Source organism: Bufo bufo, chromosome 2, assembly GCF_905171765.1.
Source record: "Bufo bufo chromosome 2, aBufBuf1.1, whole genome shotgun sequence".
Classification (NCBI taxonomy): Eukaryota; Metazoa; Chordata; class Amphibia; order Anura; family Bufonidae; genus Bufo; species Bufo bufo.
In genome coordinates this window covers 436,944,966-436,969,383 of record NC_053390.1, presented here as the reverse complement: position 1 = coordinate 436,969,383, position 24,418 = coordinate 436,944,966, and the positions used below count along the sequence as shown (strand labels likewise).

Here is a 24,418-nt window from a genome sequence, read left to right as displayed (position 1 = left end):
CAAATTGTTCGGGTTTAACATGCAAAAGCCGGATGCGTTTTGACGGAACACACAGCGACGGATCCGGCGTTAATGCAAGTCAATGGGAAAAAGGCCGGATCCGGCGTTCAGTCAAAGTGTTCCGGATTTTTGGCCGAAGGTAAAAATACAACATGCTACGGTTTTGTGAAAAGCCTGATCAGTCAAAAAGACTGAAGTGAAGACATCCTGATGCATCCTGAACGGATTTCTCTCCATTCACAATGCATTAGGATAAAACTGATCAGTTCTTTTCCGGATTCGAGCCCCTAGGACGGAACTCAGCGCCGGAAAAGAAAACCGCTAGTGTGAAAGTAGCCTTACTCTCAGACTATGGAGATACTAAAATGTTATTTTTTTTGTTTTGTTTAAAAAAAAAAGGATATTATAGTGTAAAACCTAAATAAATTTTAAAAAAGTAACCATATTAGGTATTGCCGCGTCCGTAAGAATCTGCTCTATAAAAACACCACATGACCTAACCCCTCAAATAAACATTCAAAAAATAAAATGGTGCCAAAACAGCAATTTTTTGCCACATTTTCCATTTTAATCTATTTTTTGTTAACAAAGCAAGGGTTAACTGTCAAACAAAACTCTATATTTATTACCCCAATTCTGTAGTTTTCATTAACACCCCATATGTGGTCAAAAAATGCTGTACGGTCACACGGCAGGGCGCAGAAGGAAAGGAACGCCATATGGTTTTTGGAAGGCAGATTTTGCTGGACTGTTTTTATTTACACCATGTCCCATTTGAAGCCCCCTTAATGCATCTCTAAAGTAGAAACTCCATAAAAGTGACCCCATCTAAGAAACTAAACCCCTCAAGGTATTCAAAACTGATTTTTACAAACTTTGTTAACCTTTTAGGTGTTCCACAAGAGTTATTGGCAAATGGAGATGAAATTTTCCATTTTAATCAATTTTTCCCAGTAACAAAGCAAGGGTTAACAGCTAAACAAAACTCAATATTTATTGCCCGATTCTTTAGTTTATAGAAACACCCCATATGTGGTCGTAAACTGCTGTACGGGCACACGGCAGGGCGCAGAAGGAAAGGAACACCATACGGTTTTTGGAAGGCACATTTTGCTGGACTGGTTTATTTACACCAAGTCCCATTTGAAGCCCCCCTGATGCACCCCTAGAGTAGAAACTCCATAAAAGTGACCCCATTTTAGAAACTACGGAATAGGGTGGCAGTTTTGTTGGGACTATTTTTAGGGTACATACGATTTTTGGTTGCTCTATATTACATTTTTGTGAGGCAAGGTTACAAAAAAAATGAAATTCTGAAATTTCATCTCCATTTGCCAATAACTCTTGTGGAACACCTAAATGGTTAACAAAGTTTGTAAAAATCAGTTTTTAATACCTTGAGGGGTGTAGTTTCCAAAATGGGGTCATTTTTGGGTGGTTTCTATTATGTAAGCCTTACAAAGTGAATTCAGACCTGAACTGGTCCTTAATAAGTGGGTTCTGGAAAATTTCAAGATTTGCTTCTAAACTTCTAAGCCTTGTAACATCCCAAAAAAAAAAAAAAAAAAAATGGCATTCCCAAAATGATCCAAACATGAAGTAGACATATGGGTAATGTAAAGTAATTACTATTTTTGGAGGTATTACTATGCATTATAAAAGTAGAGAAATTGAAAATTTGCAAATTTTTCCAAATTTTTTTATTTTTTTTTACTCCATTTTACCACTGTCATGAAGTACAATATGTGATGAAAAAAAACAATCTCAGAATGGCCTGGATAAGTAAAAGCTTTTTAAAGTTATCACCACATAAAGTGACACTGGTCAGATTTGCAAAAAAATGGCCTGGTCCTTAAGGTGAAAATAAGCCCCGTCCTTATGGGGTTAAAGAGGAAGTATGACATTAAAAAATACAGGGGACTGCTTTTGTTTTATTTTCTCCATAAACAGCGCCACTCTTATTCAAGGACTATGTCTGATACTGCACCTAAGTAGTAATAATCTTTATTTATATAGTGCCAACATAATCCGCAGCGCTTTACAATCAGCTTTCCATTCAAATGATTACCCTTCACAGCCCCTGGACTAGAATGGCATGATGTCTAGGGAGGGGGGGTGTAGTGCACCTTTTTGCCAATGACAGGCAGAAACACTGACGGCGAATAAGGAGCTTGCTGTTACTAACCCCTCAGATGCCACCGTCAAAAGCAATGGTGACATCTAAGAACATCTAAGTTAGGCATTATGCACACGACCGTTCAGTTTTTTGCGGTCCACAAATTGCGGATCCAAAAAACACAGAAGCCGCCCGTGTGCCTTCCGCAATTTGTGGAACGGAACAGGAGGCCCATTGTAGAAATGCCTATTCTTGTCCGCAAAACGGACAAGAATAGGACATGTTATATTTTTTTTGTGGGGCCACGGAACGGAGCAACGGATGCGGACAGCACACGGAGTACAGTCCGCATCTTTTGCGGCCCCATTGAAGTGAATAGGTCCGCACCCGAGCCGCAAAAACTGTGGCTCAGATGCGGACCAGAACAACGGTCGTGTGCATGAGGCCTTAGACAGAGGGAAGAGACTCCCTAACTAATATGCATCCTCCGTAATCTACAAGTAACCGCAATGAACATTACATCATGTGGTAAAAGTTCTCAATGCATGCTAAAGTAGAAAATGTACCTTTAACTGGAGAAACAAAATCACTTCTAGCGCGCCTGAAAGGAAAGGTTGACAGCATCTGCAGCCAACACAGAGCAGTGCATACTAATCTTCTACAGGTAAGTACCCCAGCTGAGATGTACATGGTTCATATAAGACACACTGGACGCTGCCTGAAAATGATCAGCTTGCCGAACAGCTCCACTTTGGATTGCTTACACAGCATTTCCAACACAACCTATTCACATACTGTGGTTTTTTTCTATTATTTTTGCCATTGTTAAAAAAATAAAAATAAATTGTGTGAAAAAGCCCCGACAATGTCATCACCAGCCTACAGTAATGAGATGACTACTGTAGTTTTGGCAAAATGGAGTCGAAGGGAGCAAAACATGGCGGGATTTTGGAATAAAAAGCCACTAGGATCAACATTACATTAAGAATATATATTCTGCGAGTAGAGAAAATTTTCCATCTCACTCACAGCAATAGGACTGAGCTTGCAGTACATTTACCGGCTGAAGGTGTTCTAGTTCCAACGCACTGCTGATGAGAGGATTGTGGAAGTTGATGGCCTACCCAGGTAAAAAGGACATCAAAATTACAATCTTGAAAATACCCTTTTAAATGTGTATGTGATCTTTATTAAAGTGGTTGTTGGAGTTAAAAGGGGCATTCCCATCACATATCGCTAGGATATGCCCCCATTGTCTGATAGGTGCGGGTCCCACCGCTGGGACCAGCACCTACAAGGAGAACGGAGCGGGGAGAGCTAGCGATATGCCCCCATTGTATGTGATGGCAAAACCCCTGTAATTGTCCCATGCCAGTATAGGGTCTAAAACAAATAAGCCTATTCTCACCCGCTGTTTCCAGATCCAAAGCTCCAATCCTCCTATTAGTATTAATATACAAGTCAGGAGCGGTGAGTCGGAGGTATACGGCATATGGCGGATGCAGCCAATCATTGTCATCAGCGGTCTTGTGACGTATATTCCTAAAAACAGTAACTGGCTGCAGCAGTCACATGCCATCAAGGAAAGATTCATTTGTTAATAAAGATAAGCATTTTGCTACTTTAAAGTGGGACCTTATAGCATGTAGATAGGTAGTGCTGAATTTGTCAGAAAGAGTAGACTAGACGGTTTATTAATCTGGCATTCATTCTCAACTCCATATTTCTCAACATATTTACACCAGAAAAGTGTCATATGTACACTTATATACCCTTCCCATTGATCCAGACTAAAAAAAAAAATATACATGGTAGCCATTGGCTCCCGAACTGAAAAATTTAGGAGCCAAATTAGATTTTTAGTCGCCAAATCAAAACCGAATCAAAATTTTGGTATCGTGACAACGCTACGCCGATCAGGTCGGCGTAGGGTTGTTTCGATACCAAAATTTTGATTCGCTTTCGTCACCATAAAAAAGTATTGCGATACTCAATACCACACAAAAAAAAAAAAACACACACACACACAAAAAAAGCCGCGTGCATTTGGCATTTTATGAAACGTTCGGCCCATAATAGAACAGTCCTATCCTATTTTTGGGGGTAACAAAAAAAAAAAAAAAATGGAGAATCGCATGGTTTTTATTTATTTATTTCGGTTACGCCGCTCACCGCATAGGAGATATTTTTTAATAATTTAATAGTTTGGACTTTTAGGACGCAGCGCTATGTAATATGTTTATATATTTTATATGTAAAATTGGGAAAGGGGGGGGATTTAAACGTAATATTTTAGGGTACTTTCACACTAGCGTTTTTCTTTTCCGGCATAGAGTTCCGTCCAAGGGGCTCAATGCCGGAAAAGAACTGATCGGGCATATCCCCATGCATTCTGAATGGAGAGTAATCCGTTCAGGATGCATCAGGATGTCTTCAGTTCAGTCATTTTGATTGATCAGGCAAAAGATAAAACCGCAGCATGCTACGGTTTTATCTCCGGCAAAAAAACGGAAGACTTGCCTGAATGCATTTTTCCCCATAGGAATGTATTAGTGTCGGGCCAGGCAGCAGGGGGCAGTCATGTACACAGTTCTTTTAGTATATTCTAACCTGAAGCGTCCCCATCACCATGGGAACGCCTCTGTGTTAGAATATACTGTCGGATTTGAGTTTCAAGATCTAACTCATATCCGACAGTATATTCTAACATTAGAGGCGTTCCCATGGTGATGGGGATGCTTCAAGTTAGAATATACCATCGGATTGGAGAAAACTCCAATCCTATGGTATATTAACTCCTGACTTTACATTGAAAGTCAATGGGGGACGGATCCGTTTGAAATTGCACCATATTGTGTCAACGTCAAACGGATCCGTCCCCATTGACTTGCATTGTAATTCAGGACGGATCCGTTTGGCTCCGCACGGCCAGGCGGACACCAAAACTACTTTTTTTTCATGTCCGTGGATCCTCCAAAAATCAAGGAAGACCCACGGACAAAAAAACGGTCACGGATCACGAAAAAACGGAACCCGTTTTTGCGGACTGCAAAAAAATACGGTCGTGTGCATGAGGCCCTACACAGAGAATGCCATCAAATCATAGATAATACATCCCCCATGTACATCAGTGACTGACATCTATGTATTACACACTACACAGAGAATGCTATCAATCACTGATAATACCTCCACAGTTTACAGCTATCAGTGACTGACAGCTATCTCTGTATACACACTTATACATAGAATGCAATCAATCACTGACAACACATCCCACATGTACAACTATCAGGGACTGACAGCTATCTCTGTATACACACTTAGGGCTTGTTCACACAAGTGTATTTTGTATACGGACCATTTTCTGCGTTCCACATACAGAACCATTCATTTCAATGGGTCTGCAAAAGACGTTGCTCTGTTCTATGGCCCCGCAAAAATTATGAGTCCTGTCCTATTCTTGTCCGTTTTGCGGACAAGAATAGGCATTTCTATAATAGGCCTCCTGTTCAGTTCCGCAAATTGCGGCACAGTCGGGTGAACGAGCCCTTACACAGAGAATGCTATCACAGATAACACCTCCCCTGTGTACAACTATCAGTGTCTGACAGCTATCTATGTAAACACAGCAGCAGGCCTGCTCACTCCCAGAAGACTGCGCAATGAGTCCCTAAAGCCAAGCACACTACAGGTGAGGGCACTGAGCAGGGGCAGGATATCTGGATCTTAGGCCTCTTTCACACGGGCGTTGCGGGAAAATGTGCGGGGGAACACCTGCCTGCCATTGGCTGCTTTGGATACTGGTCAGGTGTATCCCGCATCTTCTCTTTCACGGTCCCACAGTATATTTCAAATGCCTATTCTTGGCCGCAAAAGAGACAAGAATAGGACGTTTTATTTTTTGTGGGGCCACGGAAGGGTCACTTGGATGTGGACAGCACGCGAGTTGCTGTCCGCATGTTTTGCAGCCCCATTGAAATGAAAGGGTCCACACAAAAAAAAAAAAAGCAGGTCGGGTGCGGGCCAAAACTATGGTTATGTGCATGAGGCCTTAGGCCTATTGCACACGGACGTTTTTTTTTCCCCGTTTACTGGCCGTTTTTTGCGTTCCGTATACGGGACCATTCATTTCAATGGTTCCACAAAAAAAACAGAATGTACTCCGTATGCATTCCGTTTCCGTTTTTCCGTTCCGTTTTAACATAGAACATGTCCTATTATTGCCCGCAAATCACAGTCCGTGGCTCCATTCAAGTCAATGGGTCCGCAAAAAAACGGAACACATACGGAAATGCATCCGTATGTCTTCCGTTTCCGTTCCGTTTTTTGCTGAACCATCTATTGAAAATGTTATGCCCAGCCCAATTTTATCTATGTAATTACTGTATACTGTATATGCCATACGGAAAAACGGAACGGAAAAACGGAACAGAAACGGAAACACAACGGAAACAAAAAACGGAACAACGGATCCGTGAAAAACGGATCGCAAAACACTGAAAAAGCCTTACGGTCGTGTGCAATAGGCCTTAGCATTTTTTTGTTGTTGTCAGAATTGCATCCGTTTTAAATCCATTTTTCACGCACATGAAAAAAACAACATCTCCTGGCAAACATCAGGGAATAATGGACAGCATCCAGATGTAGTGCTTGGGTTGTCCGTTTTTGAATATACCAGTCCTGTGCGAAAAAACAGATGAAGACAGAACATGCTGCAATTTCTCCTGAGGGGACAGACGGACAGTAAAAAACACTGCTCATGTGCACATACCCACTGACATGACTGGGTCAGGGCTCACTCTGGATACTAGCCGTGGTAAAAACGGAACGTGTCTGGACAGAAAACTCGCTCCTGTGAAATGAGTCTTGGGGTATATTCACTGTGTACTGCAGCAAACGTCTGAGGTGGACGCTCGGCTTTCTGCCATGGATGCTTCAGAGGATCTTCATGTGGAATCCATGTGAATAATGAACACGTTACAGATTTCAAAATTCACCGGTCAATAGTCAGCGTAGATTTTATTTCCCATTGCATGTGACTGGGGTATGAAGTATGAAATACAGTACAACAGCCATTCAATGGGGTTAATATAAACCGAAAATCTGCAACAAAAAACACCTAAAACCTGTGATAAATAGCGCAGATTTATGTGTTTTTATGAAGATTTTCTGCACACACATCTGCATCATGTGCAGGTAGCTTAAGATTACGTGTGGCGCTTCCACGCAAATAAACCGCATAGTACCGTAGCAGCAGGGCGAATGAGAGGCGACACATTCCATGACCAGACTGCGTATTTTTCTGTGCGGGAACTGAAATCCACAACATGTCAATTGTTTATGCAGAAGTCAATGCAAAGGGTGAGACCTGGACAAATGAGTGTCAAAATCCACGCAGAAAGTCTGTAAAATAGCCTGAGGCCGCCTGCACTCGGTGCGGGTGAACGCACATACGATCTGCGTGAAGTTCCGTGAGAATTTGTGGGCGTTTCTGCAGCATATCCGCACAAGCACCAGCGATTTATAACAGCGGTTTTGCCACAGATTCCATTAAAAAGGTTGAAATCCGCAGCTAGAACTGCAAACATAACCGACATGCTGTTAGATGTGAAAACCACAATGTCAATTTCTGCACAGAAAAAGTAATGACATTGGTGTAATCCCACACTTTGCTGGTACTTTAGTACGCTGCGGTTTTTCTGCACGTATTCTGCTACGTGCGCAGGTGGCCTAGGGGTGGCTGCACACGGCACAGATTTGTAAGCAGAAAATCTGCACCAAAATTGCACAAAACCACACAGAAATCTGCACTATTTATTGTGCTTTTGGTGCATTTTTTTTTTTGCTGTTTTTATGTGATTTTTGGTGCTGATGTTTGTGCGGATTTTCTGTTTATGTTAAAGGGCTGTCTCACTTCAGAAAATGGCATTTATTATGTAGAGAAAGTTAATACAAGGCACTTACTATTGTACTGTGATTGTCCATATTGCCTCCTTTACTGGCTTCATTCATTTTTTCATCACATTATACACTGCTTGTTTCCATGGTTACGACCACCCAGCAATCCAACAGTGGTGGCCGTGCTTGCACACTATAGGAAAAAGTGCTGGGACTGTGCGAGCTTAGACAGTCTGGTGCTTTTTCCTATAGTGTGCAAGCACGGCCACTGCTGATGGATTGCAGAGTGGTCTGTAAGGCTACTTTCATACTGGCGTTTGGTGCGGATCCGTCATGGATCTGCACAGACGGATCCGTTCAGATAATACAACCGTCTGCATCCGTTCAGAACAGATCCGTTTGTATTCTCTTTAACATTGCCAAGACGGATCAGTCTTGAACACCATTGAAAGTCAACGGAGGACGGATCCATTTTCTATTGCGCCAGATTGTGTCAGTGAAAACAGATCCGTCCCCATTGACTTAGAGCTCATGCACACGAACGTATTTTCTTTCCGCTTCTGTTCCAGGTTTTTTTGGCGGACGGTATGCAGAACCATTTACTTCAATGGGGCTGTAGCAAATACAAAAGTTACTCCGTGTGCATTCCGTTTTCTTTTTGTCCGCATGGCCGTTCCGCAAAAAAGTAGCGCATGTCCTATTATTGTCTGCAAATCACGGTCCGAGGCTCCATTCAAGTCAATGGGTCCACAAAAAATACCAAACGCACACGGAACACATCCGTATGGCATCTGTATTTTTGCGGATCCATACTGTAGAACTGCTATGCCCAGCCCATATTGCTCATGTGTTTGGTGATTAATAAGTTACTGTTTCTGTATACAATCCGCAAAAAAAAAAAAAAACGATCAAATACGGAAACCATATTTTGTGCAATAACGGAACGGAAGAGGACTTAAATGAAAAAATAAAAAAAACTCAGATACAGAACAACGGATCCGTGAAAAACGGACCACAAAATAACAACGGTCGTGTGCACGAGCCCTCACATTGTGTGCCAGGACGGATCCGTTTGCTGCAAGCAGCGTTTTGGTGTCCGCCTCCAAAGCGGAATGGAGACTGAACGGAGGCAAACTGATGCATTCTGAGCGGATCCTTATCCATTCAGAATGTATTAGGACAAAACTGATCCGTTTTGGACCGCTTGTGAGATCCCTGAACGGATCTCACAAGCGGAAAGCCAAAACGCCAGTGTGAAAGTAGCCTTACCTCTGGATATCAGCAGTGTATAATGTGATGGAAAAATGAATCCAGCCAGAGAAGGAGGCAATATGGACAATCACAACACATTAGTAAGTGCCTTGTATTAGCTTTATCTACATGATAAATACCACTTCCTGAAGTGACACAAACCCACTGAAGTGGAAAACCACTGTACATAGGAGCACAAAACATTCACATGCTCTGGATTTTAAAATCCACAATTTCCACGACTAAGAAAAAGAAAGCAGAGCGTACACCAAGTCTGTCTAACCTCATTCACTTCGCTGTTAACATATTACACAGCTTTTTTTTTTTTCACACAAAATCCACGTGCGTAATCCGCATGGTGTGCAGACACCGTAAGAGCGGCTTCAGACGTGACAGAAAAACCCACCAGAAATCACGCAGTATAAAGATGGGGCTGAAAGTGTTAATCTCTGCCCTGTGTTCTGCTGGAAGTTCACAAGAGCGTACGCATATTGCGTATCCACGGTACCGGCTGTGTGCGTCCTGAATTTTGCGGTCTAGCACATTTCGCCCTTTGTTACAAATACCTACTCTTGCGGCAAAACCTACAAGAACAGGAGACATTCTATCTTTTTTTGCGGAAACGGACCGCGTACTGTCCACCATTCAACGTGTCTGCAAAAAACGCAGATGGAGTGCGGTCTGGAAATAGTGGTGTGAATGGATCCTAAACAATGGTGTGCTGCTCCACAATGTTTTCATGGTGTGAACGTGTCCCTATGTGCAGCTGAGCAGGCACTATCCACACAGACACTGGGCTGGAATATTAACCCTATCCAGCCGCTCCCCCATTGTATCCACAGTCGCTTTGTGGCTGTCCTCCATCTCTATCCTCCCTGTTGTGCCTCTATCGCCTCCTACAAGGACCCCGTCCTTACCTCCTCGGCTCGCTGTTATTTCTTTCCGGTCCTCCCCGCCATCTTTATTAGCGAGGGTGCTGACATCTCCGCTCTCTCGCTTTCTTGACACCGGGAAGAGACGGTAAACCCTTCCAAATTGACACAAGGTACGACGGGAAATCCGCCGCCGTCAGTGCACGTAGCTTGACGTCACGTCGCACATTCCATCGAAAGGACGCATTGAGGTAGACGGTGCTATAGCAGGGGCTGGCTTGTCAATGGGGAAGGGGGCGGGGCCTGGGGCCAGCGACTGGAGGTAGCGCACGGTCTGGGCGGGGTTACATACATGCAACCCCCACAGACTGAAGGTGCCCGAGCTCTCCATAGCAACCAATCAGATTGCAGTTTAGTTCATTCCAGAGCCGGTTTGGAAATAAAAGGCGTGATTTGGTTGGTTACTGTAGGAGTCAGTGAGACTGTGTGTGCTTTTGCCTGGGTTAGGTTGTGAACCTTTATGTTGCATATGTGTATTGCTATCAGTGATACATTTTTTTATTGTCTTTAATATAAGTGGTACATTCTGCGTTACTCTTTTACATTAAGGGCTATCCAGATAGCGTACTGAGTCAGTATACAAGTTACAGGGCTATTCACACATCCGTGTGACCAGTCTGAGAATTTCTCCACAGGTCCTATTCTTGTCCATTTTTGCAGATGGAAAATACCCCTTTCTATTCTTGGTAGTAATTAGAATGCAAACAGACGTTATCAGTTCTCTTGTAACAGATAGGGTTGCCATCTTTCCCAACAAAAAATACTGGCCAAATGGGATGTGGCTGTGGGGGCATGGCTTAATGTGGCCCCCAGTATTAATAATGCCCCATTAGTGCCCCCCAGAAAAAGTAATGCCTCCATTAGTGCCCCCCAGAATTAATAATGCCCCCAGTAGCGCCCCCAGTAATATTAATGCCCCCATTAGTGCCCCCCATTATTAGTAATGCCTCTATTAGTGCACCCCAGAATTAATAATCCCCCCATTAGTGCCCCCCATTATTAATAATGCCTCTATTAGTGCCCCCCATTATTAATAATGCCTCTATTAGTGCCCCCCATTATTAATAATGCCTCTATTAGTGCCCCCCATTATTAATAATGCCTCTATTAGTGCCCCCCATTATTAATAATACCTCTGATAGTGCCCCCCAGTAATATTAATGCCCCCATTTGTGCCTCCAGTAATAGACTGCCCCCATTAATTCCCCTAATAATAGTAATGCTGCCATTAGTGCCCCCCAGAATTACTAATGCCCCCAATATTAATAATGCCCCCTTTTCTGCTTGTGCAAAAAGAAAAAAAGAACCTCATCCATTTGATCGCACCGCGGTGAACACTCACTGGACCTGTGCTCCAGCGTGATGAAGTTTCGCAGGTCCTACTGCTTCCAGTCAGTGCTGTCATCACACTGTAGCGCAGGTCCTGACCTTGGCACCATCAAATGGATGAGGTGAGGTTTTTAGTTTTTTTTCTTAACAGAAGGAAGGTAGGGAGGGATAGGGATCTGGAGTTAAAGACTGTACTAATGAGCGCTCATTAGTAACAGTCCATATAGGAATAGGAATTGCCGGTAGAAAATAAAAATCACCAGCACTGGCAGGGACACCAAATTACTGGCTTGGCCGGTGAGTTACCAGCCGGGTGGCAACCCTATTAACAGACCAAAAATCAGCCAAAATATAAAAGGATTTAGGGGATATTATATCTCCTTATGGAGAGTGCCTAATCGGCATGAGGAGTCGTATAGGCCAGGCAACGCTGCTCTGGAACTCTGGGAAGTCGGTAGGCTAATGTTTGCAGAGAGAATTTTGAAATACTCTCGCCCCAAAATATAAAATGCAGCCCAAAAAGATGCACCAGCCTCATGTGTGATGTATAAGCATTTATGGAGAAGGAAATAACCATAAATCCAGGAAAAATACATCCCCTCCAGGTATTTCACTGGTGCCCCTGAACTGTGTGGCTCTATGCAGGAGCCCAGTTTATACTGGTTTGTCATACTGGTTTGTTTTGTAAAACTAATAGCAATTGATCGTTTATGGAGAGTGAGTGAGAGAATGTTTTTGTGAGGGAAACCTTCTCCATCTGTCAGCTATATATCAGGTTCCCCTAGTGATATCACTATCTGACTATTACTGCAGCAGGTGGGGGGTATGGTAGAGAAGGGGTCCACACAGTTTACACTAAAGATCCAGTATGGGCAGGAGGAGAGTGTAAAATGGAAACTTTACTGATGACTGTGTGCTTGGTGCAGATAATCTGACGCTGTAATCAGGACGCCGGTAAATGTTGTGACGTCCAGAGGGGCGATTAGATGAGCAAGCATAATCTTCTCACTGATGTATCTGTGTGGTGCCCTGCATCTACCGTGATTTTACTTACAATAAGGCTACATGCAGACGAACGTTGTTTGTTTCCGTGTCCGTTCCGTTTTTTTTGCAGATAGGATGCGGACCCATTCATTTCAATGGGTCTGCAAAAAATGCGGACAGCACACCGTGTGCTGTCCGCATCAGTATGTCCGTTCCGTAGCTCCGCAAAAAAAAATAGTGCATGTCCTAATTTATTCTAGTTTGCGGACAAGTATAGGCATTATTACAATGGATCCGCAAAAAAAAAAAAACAGATGCCATCCGTATGCCATCCGTTTTTTTTTACGGATCCATTGTAACAATGCCTAAAACAGACAAGAAATTTAAATGAATGGGTCCGCAGACTATCCGCAAAAAAAAACGGAACGGACACGGAAACAAACAACGTTCGTGTGCATTTAGCCTAAAGCTGCAAAAAGGAAGTTGATTGTGAGTGCCGCGTTTTTTCTTCTTTCAACAATTTGAATATAATCTTCTCACTGCTTTTCTGGGGGAGAAAAAATCCCCCATAAATGAGCAGGTGAGCTTTGATTTATGGGGGATATTGATTAGGCTTTATTCACATGTGCACCATAGGATCTGTCTGGAGTCTCTGTTGCAGCTCCATCAAAATTTCAAAACAGAATAATGCATTCCCATCACCATTTTGTTTTCCATTCTTCTGATCTGCCGGAAGAAAAAAAAACAAAATAAAATAAAAATGTATACTTTATTTTGAACATCAGTTTGCACTAAAAATAACTGATCCGTTCTACTGAATCAGAATGTGGGCAGCAGCACCAGCCATCCATCCAGTAGTAATAGCAGTAGGCCACAGTTCTCCCTGGCTTCCGAAAGGCTCAATATTATTATTGAGAACAAAGAGAATAAGATTGTGAACTAGATGGCTCACTTCTCCAGGAGGATGATGTGGAGGTCACCTCTGAGTCTGATACCATGCCATGGAGCCAGCATTCCTCCTGTTCCTCCTCCTTGCAACCCCAGAGAAGCCTTTCAGTCGCATCCTCTCTGTCATAACTGCCCCCTCCTAGCGGGGCACCTTCTTTTTTCCTAAAAAGAGGCAACAAAACCCCACCATGGGAGATAGTCAACAGAGTCACTGTGTTAATGAGTTGCATGAGAACAGTCAGCATTTGGACCGCCATGAGGAGGGGGTTCAGCAGGAGGTGGGGGACCCCGTAGCTGTTGTAGTGGTAGTAGTGACAGCCATAGCCATAGTGTTGGCGGTAAAGGCAGTGGTAGCAATAGTGGCACTTGTGGCAAATACAGAGCATGGAATCAGGATAGGTCATCAATATCAGAACAGCAGGGGTCCGACACTCAAGACCCCTGCCAATCAGCTGTTAGAAGAGGCCGGTGCTCCATGAGTGCCATGGCCTTTTCTTAGGCCATGTGACATCACCGTACATCAGTCAATGGCCTAGTTGAAGCTCAGCCCCATTCAAGTCAATAGAGCTAAGCTGCAATACCAAGCACAGCCGCTATTGCTTTGACAATTCTTGTCTTTACTACTGTAATTCATTACTAATTGGTCTTCCTCTCACAAAACTCTCCCCCTTTCAGTCTGACCTAAATGCTGCAGCCAGGCTCATCTTTCTGTCCAGAATACAGTTCAAACCTCTCACCCTCACCCACAAAGCTCTCCACAGTGCTGCGCCTCCATACATCTCCTCCCTCATTTCCGTCTACCATCCTACTCGTGCTCTCCGTTCTGTTAGTGACCTACGATTAACATCCTCCATAATTCGTACCTCTCACTCCCGTCTTCAAGGCTTTTCTCGAGCTGCACCTACTCTCTGGAATGCTCTGCCCCGGAATATCAGGTCAATTCACAACTCCTCCACCTTCAAACGTGCCTTAAAATCATATTTTTTTAGGCAGGCTTATCAAGCTTCCTAAACTGACTCTTCCCCTAGTAAACCCCCCTCCCCATCCCCTAACTCTTCAGACCTGAACTCGATCTTCTGACAATAATCCCCACACCCAAAGCTCTAGCACACACAGATCAGCCTACACCGCTCATTTCATTACAAAGATGGCTGGACCTCTTCATATAACAATCAACTACCTGATGTGTCACCCCCAATTCTTTATATATTGTCAGCTCTTGCGAGCAGGGCCTTCACTCCTAGTGTTTTAGTTGTATATTAGCCAGTAACTTTGTGATGTCTTTTGTTTTGTACATGAATTGTAAAGTGCTGCAGAATATGGTGGCGCTGTATGAATAATGATTATTATTATTTATTATTATCTTCCTATAGGGAATCCATCACCAGGTTTACTCTCACTTATCTGAGGGCAGTAACAGAGACCCTGATTCAAACAAAGGGTCACTTAGTTTTTTGTGCTGTAATTTTCTTAAAATCCCTGTTGAGAATATCCAGCAGGACCTAAGTACTTGTGTCCTCATATTTTTGAGATGGTTGTCCTTGTCCACCTGTAGGTGATTGATAGCTTTCTTCCTATATTGCGTATAATACTACTCCTAATCAGCGGGAAATGGAGGGGGCTAATGAACATGCAAACTCCCAAGCAGTTGTATCATATTGACCAAACTCCAGCACTTGGGTCTGATGGATTTGCTCAAGATAGTGGCAGATTCCATTCAAGTCAGACACTGGAACATGGAATGAGATTATGATTATGAGATGAGAAATAAGGACATACAATAAAAGCAATACATGTTACATTTGTTTTATCTATCAAGATTCTGATGAAAGGAGGGGTTGTTTTTGAGCAGGAGATCTGTTCTCTCAGTATCTTACTGAAGTTTCTGGCATTATTGAGTACATACACTCACCTAAAGAATTATTAGGAACACCATACTAATACGGTGTTGGACCCCCTTTTGCCTTCAGAACTGCCTTAATTCTACGTGGCATTGATTCAACAAGGTGCTGATAGCATTCTTTAGAAATGTTGGCCCATATTGATAGGATAGCATCTTGCAGTTGATGTAGATTTGAGGGATGCACATCCAGGGCACGAAGCTCCTGTTCCACCACATCCCAAAGATGCTCTATTGGGTTGAGATCTGGTGACTGTGGGGGCCATTTTAGTACAGTGAACTCATTGTCATGTTCAAGAAACCAATTTGAAATGATTCGAGCTTTGTGACATAGTGCATTATCCTGATGGCTACTTCCAGCAGAGGATGGATACATGTTCTCATTCTGTTTACGCCAAATTCGGACTCTACCATTTGAATGTCTCAACAGAAATCGAGACTCATCAGACCAGGCAACATTTTTCCAGTCTTCAACAGTCCAATTTTGGTGAGCTTGTGCAAATTGTAGCCTCTTTTTCCTATTTGTAGTGGAGATGAGTGGTACCCGGTGGGGTCTTCTGCTGTTGTAGCCCATCCGCCTCAAGGTTGTGCGTGTTGTGGCTTCACAAATGCTTTGCTGCATACCTCGGTTGTAACGAGTGGTTATTTCAGTCAACGTTGCTCTTCTATCAGCTTGAATCAGTCGGCCCATTCTCCTCTGACTTCTAGCATCCACAAGGCATTTTTGCCCACAGGACTGCCACATACTGGATGTTTTTCCCTTTTCACACCATTCTTTGTAAACCCTAGAAATGGTTGTGCATGAAAATCCCAGTAACTGAGCAGATTGTGAAATACTCAGACCGGCCCGTCTGGCACCAACAACCATGCCACGCTCAAAATTGCTTAAATCACCTTTCTTTCCCATTCTGACATTCAGTTTGGAGTTCAGGAGATTGTCTTGACCAGGACCACCCCCCTAAATGCATTGAAGCAACTGCCATGTGATTGGTTGACTAGATAATTGCATTAATGAGAAATAGAATAGGTGTTCCTAATAATTCTTTAGGTGAGTGTATATTTCTAAGGCCTCATGCACTCGAACGTATTTTGTTTCCGTGTCCGTTCCTTTTTTTTTTGCGGATAGGATGCGGACCCATTCATTTAAATGGGTCCACAAAAAATGCGGACAGCACAGTGTGTGCTGTCCGTATCCGTATATCCGTTCCGTAGCCCAGCAAAAAAAAAATAGAACATGTCCTATTCTTGTCCTTTTTAGGCATTGTTACAATGGATCCGCCAAAAAAAACGGATGGCATACGGTCGTGTGCATGTAGCCTAAGGGTACTTTCACACTTGCGGCAGAGGATTCCGGCAGGCAGTTCCGTCGCCGGAACTGGCAATCCGGACGCAAACTGATGGCATTTGTCAGTTGGATCTGGATGCGGATCCGTCTGACAAATGCATTGAAATACCGGATCTGTCACTCCGGTGTCATCCGGATCCAGTATTCATTTTTCTAATTTTTAAAGGTCTGCGCATGCGCATGCGCAGACCGGAAAGCCGGATTCGTTTTGCCAGAACACTTAATGCCAGATCCGGCACTAATACACTTCAAAGTAAATTAATGCCGCATGCTGCAGTAATTTCTCCGTCCAAAAAACTTAAAAGGGACTAAACTGATGCATCCTGATGCATCCTGAACGGAATGCTCTCCATTCAGAATGCATTAGGATAAAACTGATCAGTTTGTTTCCGGTATTGAGCTCCTAGGACGGAACTTAATACTCGAAAACAAAAACGCTAGTGTAAAAAGTACCCTAAAGGTGCTATTTACATGAAATTCTCACCAGATGTCGGTAACAACCCATCCAATACACACAGGCAAAGAAACCAAACCATAGATGTCCATAAATTATGTGTAATAATGAGAAATGTCACACAGAAAAAGTAGTGAACACGTGAAGAAAGAGAGGTCCAAAAAGCAGTGGAAAGTCATGAGACAAGATCAAATATTTAGGTATTTAGAAAGCAATCCCGCCATTTAGTGAAAAATAATATCAGCTGGTTCAACTGATGGCCTATAAAAAGGTGTCTCATTACCAAGGTGCCACACAAGAAACATCTCATGATGGGTAAATGAGCTCTCTCAAGACAGTCACAACCTTATTGTTGGAAAACATACAGATGTCATTGGTTACAGAAGAATTTCTAAACTACTGAAGGTTCCAGTGAGCACTATTGGGCCATAAGAACATAATTTCACCATAAACCATCCGTGACCAGATGCTCTCCACAAGATTTCAGACATTGGAGTGAAAATAATTATCAGAAGAGTTGTCCAAGAAACAAGGACCACCTGTGGAGAGCTACAGAAAGACCTGGAATCAACAGGTACCAAAATTGAACTCTTTGGATGCCATAATACACACCATGTTGGGAGGCCAAAAGGCATATCACCCCAAAAACACCATACCAACAGTGAGGTTTAGAGGTGGGTACATCATGGTGTGGGGCTGCTTTTCAGTATACGGCACTGGCAAACTTCATATAATTGAAGGAAGGATGACTAGACAATTGTACCGAGGCATAAAAAATCTGCCATCAGGATGATGAACATGAAATTAGGGTTATCATGATACCAAAATTTTGATTTGGTTTTGATACCATAAAAAACTATTGCGATACTCAATACCATTCAATACCACACAAAAAAATAAAACACCAAAAAAGCCGTGTGCATTCTGCATTTTATGGAACGTACGGCTCATAATAGAACAGTCCTATCCTATTTTTTGGGGGGACAAGGTGACAAAAAAATGGCGAATCGCGCGGTTTTTATTTATAATTTTTTTCTGTTATGGCGTTCACCGCATAGGAGATTTTTAAAATATTTTAATAGTTTGGACTTTTCGGACGTGGCGATATGTAATATAAAATATATAAACAATAAATAAACATATGTAAAATTGGGAAAGGGGGTGATTTATACTTAATATTTTGGTGTTTTTTTCAAACATATATATATATATATATATATATATATATATTTCTTAATAACTATTTCCTCCTTAGGGGCTAGAACCTGGGATCTTTTGATCTCTTGTCCTATTCACCCTAGTAGAGCTCTATTAGGGTGAATAGGACTTTACACTCTCCCTGCTGCCCTGCGCTTTGTGCACACGGCAGCAGGGAGCTTACCATGGAAGGCTTCAGTAGCGTCCTGGCTGCCATGGTAACCGATCAGAGCCCCAGGATTACACTGCTGGGGCTCCGATCAGAACTGCCACTGTACCACCAATGAAGAGGAGGGGACCCGAGGTTGCACTGCAATACTCCTCTCAACAATTTTGAGGAGTATTTTTAGCCGAGGAGGAGTGCAAATCTTGCTGAAATACACATATATAATGCACAGGCGAACATAACGGTATGAGGCTGAATTTTCTGCAGGGAAACCATTACTAGTCTCCAATGCAGAAATAAATGTAGACAATTTTAAATTTATCCAACATCATACACTAAACATAAGACGCCATACACGGCGCCCACCTGACGTGGCCATACACAGTGCCCACCTGACACGGCCTTCCAAACCGCCAGCATTACCTTAAAGTAGCCAGCAGTATGTTCCTAAAGATCCTTTTCTTCCTCTGTCCAGATGCAACAAAATCTTGAAAAACAAATTTAAAGGATAACTGTCGTATTTTTTTTTGTTGGAGTATTGGATTGTGGTGATTAATATCACCTTGATGGCCCTATTCCAACTTTTCACTGTGTATTCAATTACCCCTTAATTCCACATTTTTGTTCCCTGTACTGGATACTTTTACCTGTGCTAAAAATAGGGTTGCTAGGCATGGTCCATCTAGCTGTTGAAGGACGGAGGACGCAGCGTGCAGGGTCACATTACTGACAGCCAGGGACTGTAAGTAAATGATTAAAGCCAGGTCCTCCCCAGCAGCTGATAACAGTGCCTGGGCTGTGTGCACTTCTCCCTGTCCCTGCGCTTGGCAGACGCTCCCTCACTCAGCAGAGCTGGAGAATGCAGAGTTGAAGCAGCGCACAACAGGGAAGGGAGATCTGCCATCTGCTCATTGTATAAATGAAAGCAACATGTGGTAAGAGGACCCCTTTGTGCTGCAGGAGATTAACCCTTTAGGGGGAGGGCTCTGGTTACTGACACTTTTGGGGGGCTATTGTTACTGGCTAGTGAGGGCAGACGGGATTAGCCTCAGGGTGAGGGCAGTGGCGGCCATCTTAACTGAATAGTGAAATTGCAGTTTTATGCAGACTGGTTGCTAAGGGCTGAATCTTATTAAATATGGGGTAAGTCAGTCTAATAGTAACTGATTCTGGAATATCATGTTATTAGTAACTACATATATGAAAATTGAAATTAGGGTCTAAATGTGACAGTTATCCTTTAAACCCCTGCACGCGCTTTGTAACAGCAGAGTTTGAAGTCAAGTGGGCAGCGGCCTCCTCGCTTCAAATCAGGATAACCATGCCCCCTTTCCCTGCCCCTTCACCTCTGATTGACAGCCGCCCACGTGAACGCCTGACGCGCACTCACACTCGGCTGTCAATCAAAAGCGAAAAGGCAGGGAAAGGTGGCGTTACTGACATCTGGTGAGAATTTCATGTCAATAGCACCTTTAGAAATATATGTACTTAGAAAACCCTGTATCTCAACACTGCAAGCCGTTTTATTTCTGTTTGTACAAAGTGGTTACAGTATTGCTGTATATGTATTATCCCATTACAGAAAAAGAGCAGTCCATCTACAACAAAGCAGACCTTGTGATAAATGTATTTACCGGTAAGTGCCGTGTACAGTACATGTGGCATGTGACACGTTGTTGTATTAGTATTGCTGGGGTTATACAAAGTTAGAAAAACATGTCTCCTCTCTTCCAAAAACACTGCCAGGCTATTAGTGGTATTGCACATGGTATTGTCTTTCCTTATATCTCACTGATTTGTAAATTGCTGATGATAGGTTCTTCTCATTGGAGTGCATGTTCTCTAGATTCTAGATACTCTGTTTCGTCCTTCCAAATGGTAGCGACAGCTCCTAAACTAAGAAGGTTAGACAATGTGGCATATTTGTGAAGATTTTTCAGTTTGCTCTTTGCATTTCCACCATTTCTTTCCCAGTTTTGCCTCTGAATGAACAGTCTTTCTACTGGTGTCCTTCACTTTCTTAGATTTAACAGTGCATGTAGCCTTGATGTTCTGCAATGGGTTGTACTGCTGGCTTACAGTTTGTGGGCACTGAAACTTCTGCTGAATGACATACCCCAGTCTTGTGGTTCCCAAAAATCCATCAGGGTTGGAGACAAGACGAGTGATGGTTGCGTATACATATTGCACTGCAAGCAAAGAACCTGTTTGACAACAAATTGCATAGTTAGGCATACCTTCACAAATCAAAGAAATATATATTTCTACACTACCGAAAAATGAAAAAAAAAACACCTAGAAGGAGTCAAGATAAAAATCTATTTTACAATATGGCAAGGCTGGAGGCTGTTATATGTATTGATCCAGTGTGGACTAGAGCCCACCAGTACAATTTATTTGGGGGTCCCACCACACAGATACATCCAAATATGACTGCTCACAAAGCAGCAGACCACAGCAAGATCCTGCAAGATGATTGATTATGGGGGTCCGAGCAGCAACTTTGAGAAGGCAGGTCCATGGGAAATAAGGTAACTGCCTGTCTCGTCTCTGTACATATAAGTCATCTCAGCCACCTGAATGTGTCTATGATAATAAACTGAGTAGTTTCTTAGATATTCTACCCAGTTTTTTATATGAACTTAGGATACAGTACAGACCAAAAGTTTGGACACACCTTCTCATTCAAAGAGTTTTCTTTATTTTCATGACTATGAAGGCATCAAAACTATGAATTATCACATGTGGAATTATATACATAACAAACAAGTGTGAAACAACTGAAAATATGTCATATTCTAGGTTCTTCAAAGTAGCCACCTTTTGCTTTCATTACTGCTTTGCACACTCTTGGCATTCTCTTGATGAGCTTCAAGAGGTAGTCCCCTGAAATGGTCTTCCAACAGTCTTGAAGGAGTTCCCAGAGATGCTTAGCACTTGCCTTCACTCTGCGGTCCAGCTCACCCCAAACCATCTCGATTGGGTTCAGGTCCGGTGACTGTGGAGGCCAGGTCATCTGGCGCAGCACCCCATCACTCTCCTTCATGGTCAAATAGCCCTTACTTTCAAAGTTTTCCCAATTTTTCAGCTGACTGACCTTCATTTCTTAAAGTAATGATGGCCACTCGTTTTTCTTTACTTAGCTGCTTTTTTCTTGCCATAATACAAATTCTAACAGTCTATTCAGTAGGACTATCAGCTGTGTATCCACCTGACTTCTCCTCAACGCAACTGACGGTCCCAACCCCATTTATAAGGCAAGAAATCCCACATATTAAACCTGACAGGGCACACCTGTGAAGTGAAAACCATTTCAGGGGTCTACCTCTTGAAGCTCATCAAGAGAATGCCAAGAGTGTGCAAAGCAGTAATCAAAGCAAAAGGTGGCTACTTTGAAGAACCTAGAATATGACATATTTTCAGTTGTTTCACACTTGTATGTATATAATTCCACATGTGTTAATTCATAGTTTTGATGCCTTCAGTGTGAATCTACAATTTTCATAGTCATGAAAATAAAAAAAACTCTTTGAATGAGAAGGTGTGTCCAAACTTATGGTCTGTACTGTACATGCACACGACCACAATTTTAAGACCAATGGTAGTCTATGGGGTTATATACACGTCCAGTGAAAAACGGACGTAAAAAAATAGAACATGTTCTATCTTGTCCGTTTTTCACTGACAGACTGCCCCCATACAAAAAAAAAAACATGCATGAAAAATGTCATGTGCATGTAGCTTTAGGCTGGTTGAGGTGCTGTAGACTGCCTATCTATATGTAGTACAGTAAGTCTACTGTGGTATGTGCCACTTGTGCAGTGGGGGGAAGACAAGGGGCCCACCTTGCTCAGGGGCCCACTAGGAGATTCACCTGTACCCCTGTGGGCCAGTGCGAGCCTGTATTGATCTAAGTTCCAAGATCCTTATTTTAGATACAGATATTTCACAGACTTATTTTGGTCTGGCATCACTGTTATTTTTTTTTGTCTGACAGCCCTGTTTTTTGTGTTGTTTGTTACAGTACTATTAATTGAATGTTGTTGAAGTGTTGACTATGCCTGCTAGATAAAGGCATATACCATGTGTGCTATTAATGGTATATGAATCAACGAATGTGGACCCACTATGTCAACTAACCGGGCTAACCCTAAGGGCTTATGCACACGAACATGTGTGCCCCATTTCCAAGCTGTGGATTGCCATTTGCGGTCCACAATGCATGGGCACCATCCTTGTCCATACCATTTGCGGATGCGAACCCGCTCACTTGAACCGCAAGAGATGGTCTGCACCGCAAAAAAATACAACATGTTCTTGTCACGGACGTACCGAGACAATCGGATGTCCCCGCGACAGTGAGGGGCAGGAGATCTTTGAGACTGGCAACACGTTGTTTGAATTGACATGTTTACCTTGTGTATCAATAGGCGTCTGTGTTGTTTCTGGTACTGGCCACACCCTTAACCTCCAAGATCCTTATTTTAGATACAGATATTTCACAGACTTATTTTGGTGTGGCATCACTGTTATTATTTTTTGTCTGACAGCCCTGTTTTTTGTGTTGTTTGTTACAGTACTATTAATTGAATGTTGTTGAAGTGTTGACTATGCCTGCTAGATAAAGGCATATACCATGTGTGCTATTAATGGTATATGAATCAACTAATGTGGACCCACTGTGTCAACTAACCGGGCTAACCATAAAGGCTTATGCACACGAACATGTGTGCCCCATTCCCAAGCTGTGGATTGCCAATTGGGGTCCACAATGCATTGGCACCATCCTTGTGCACACCATTTGCGGATGCGAACCCGCTCACTTGAACCGCAAGAGATGGTCTGCACCGCAAAAAAATAGAACATGTTCTTGTCACGGACGTACCGAGACAATCGGATGTCCCCGCGACAGTGAGGGGCAGGAGGTCTTTGAGACTGGCAACACGTTGATGAATTGACATGTTTACCTTGTGTATCAATAGGCGTCTGTGTTGTTTCTGGTACTGGCCACACCCTTAACCTTCAGATGTTGCTATTGTGGTCATTTAACTTTCCCTATTTACAATTGTTTCTCCCACAATGCTGTGAGGTTTATAGATTCAGTTGGACCTGTGGATAGATGGTGTTTGGACCTCGGCTGAGTTCTTGGTGCTGCCATAGCTTCTTGGAAGTTAAGTGTTACCTTTCCCTTTGTATTGTGGATTTTCTGTGTGTTGCATTTCTTTGTTGTTTTGAACTAGGCCTTAGGGAGACTCCGTTCATCCTTCCTTTTGGAGGAAAAGGATGTCTCATTCCTGTTATTAGTACCTGGGTCCTTTAAGGTTAGATAGGACTTTAGGTATTCTTGTGTATGAACTCACCTACCTCTGGGGTCTGTTCATACTGGTAGTGAGTCAGGACTTTGATTAGGGTTTTCACTAGGAGGTGTCCATCTTCCTTTCCTAGTTTTCTGGCCCTATTTCCTTTCTCCTTTCCCGCCTATGTTCGGTGTGGGGTTTCCCTCCCACACTAGAGCGTGACAGTTCTATATTTTTGTGTTGCGGAGGTATGGACTAAAATCCCACTGAAGTGCTTCATAGTGCTTCCATGGGCATCCGATCTGTGCCTCCGCACCGCTCCATATCTTGCGGATTGCGGACCCATTCAAGTCAGTGGGTCCGCATCCGTGATACAGAGTGCACAAGGCCGGTGCCTGGGAGAGATCCTGGGAGAAACTTCCAGTTTTTTTTCTTCAGGTAATTTTTATTACTTCCACATTTAACCCATAATAAAAGTCTATATGCTTATCATATTGAGAATAATGGGGGCCTTTTACGAACAGATATATGCCACTTTTGTGGCATATATTTGGTTCAGATTCTGTCGCATGCCATGTTGCAGCAGAGTCTGCACCTT

General features: G+C 42.9%; 2 protein-coding genes across 2 annotated transcripts in view; both read right to left on the bottom strand.

Annotated features, from left to right (window-relative positions):
- The window catches only part of SIN3B (SIN3 transcription regulator family member B), a 64,375-nt gene extending 53,954 nt beyond the window's left edge, over positions 1–10,421 (bottom strand). The window contains exon 1 of the mRNA XM_040417456.1: positions 10,186–10,421. The gene's annotated coding sequence lies outside the window, so the exon portion shown is untranslated. The remainder of the gene's footprint in view (positions 1–10,185) is intronic.
- Positions 10,422–20,094: 9,673 nt separating this feature from the next.
- Positions 20,095–24,418, bottom strand: part of NWD1 (NACHT and WD repeat domain containing 1) — a 71,944-nt gene continuing 67,620 nt past the window's right edge. The window contains exon 21 of the mRNA XM_040417455.1: positions 20,095–20,727. Within this exon, the coding sequence (XP_040273389.1) occupies positions 20,429–20,727 (299 nt within the window). The 3' untranslated portion in view covers positions 20,095–20,428. The remainder of the gene's footprint in view (positions 20,728–24,418) is intronic.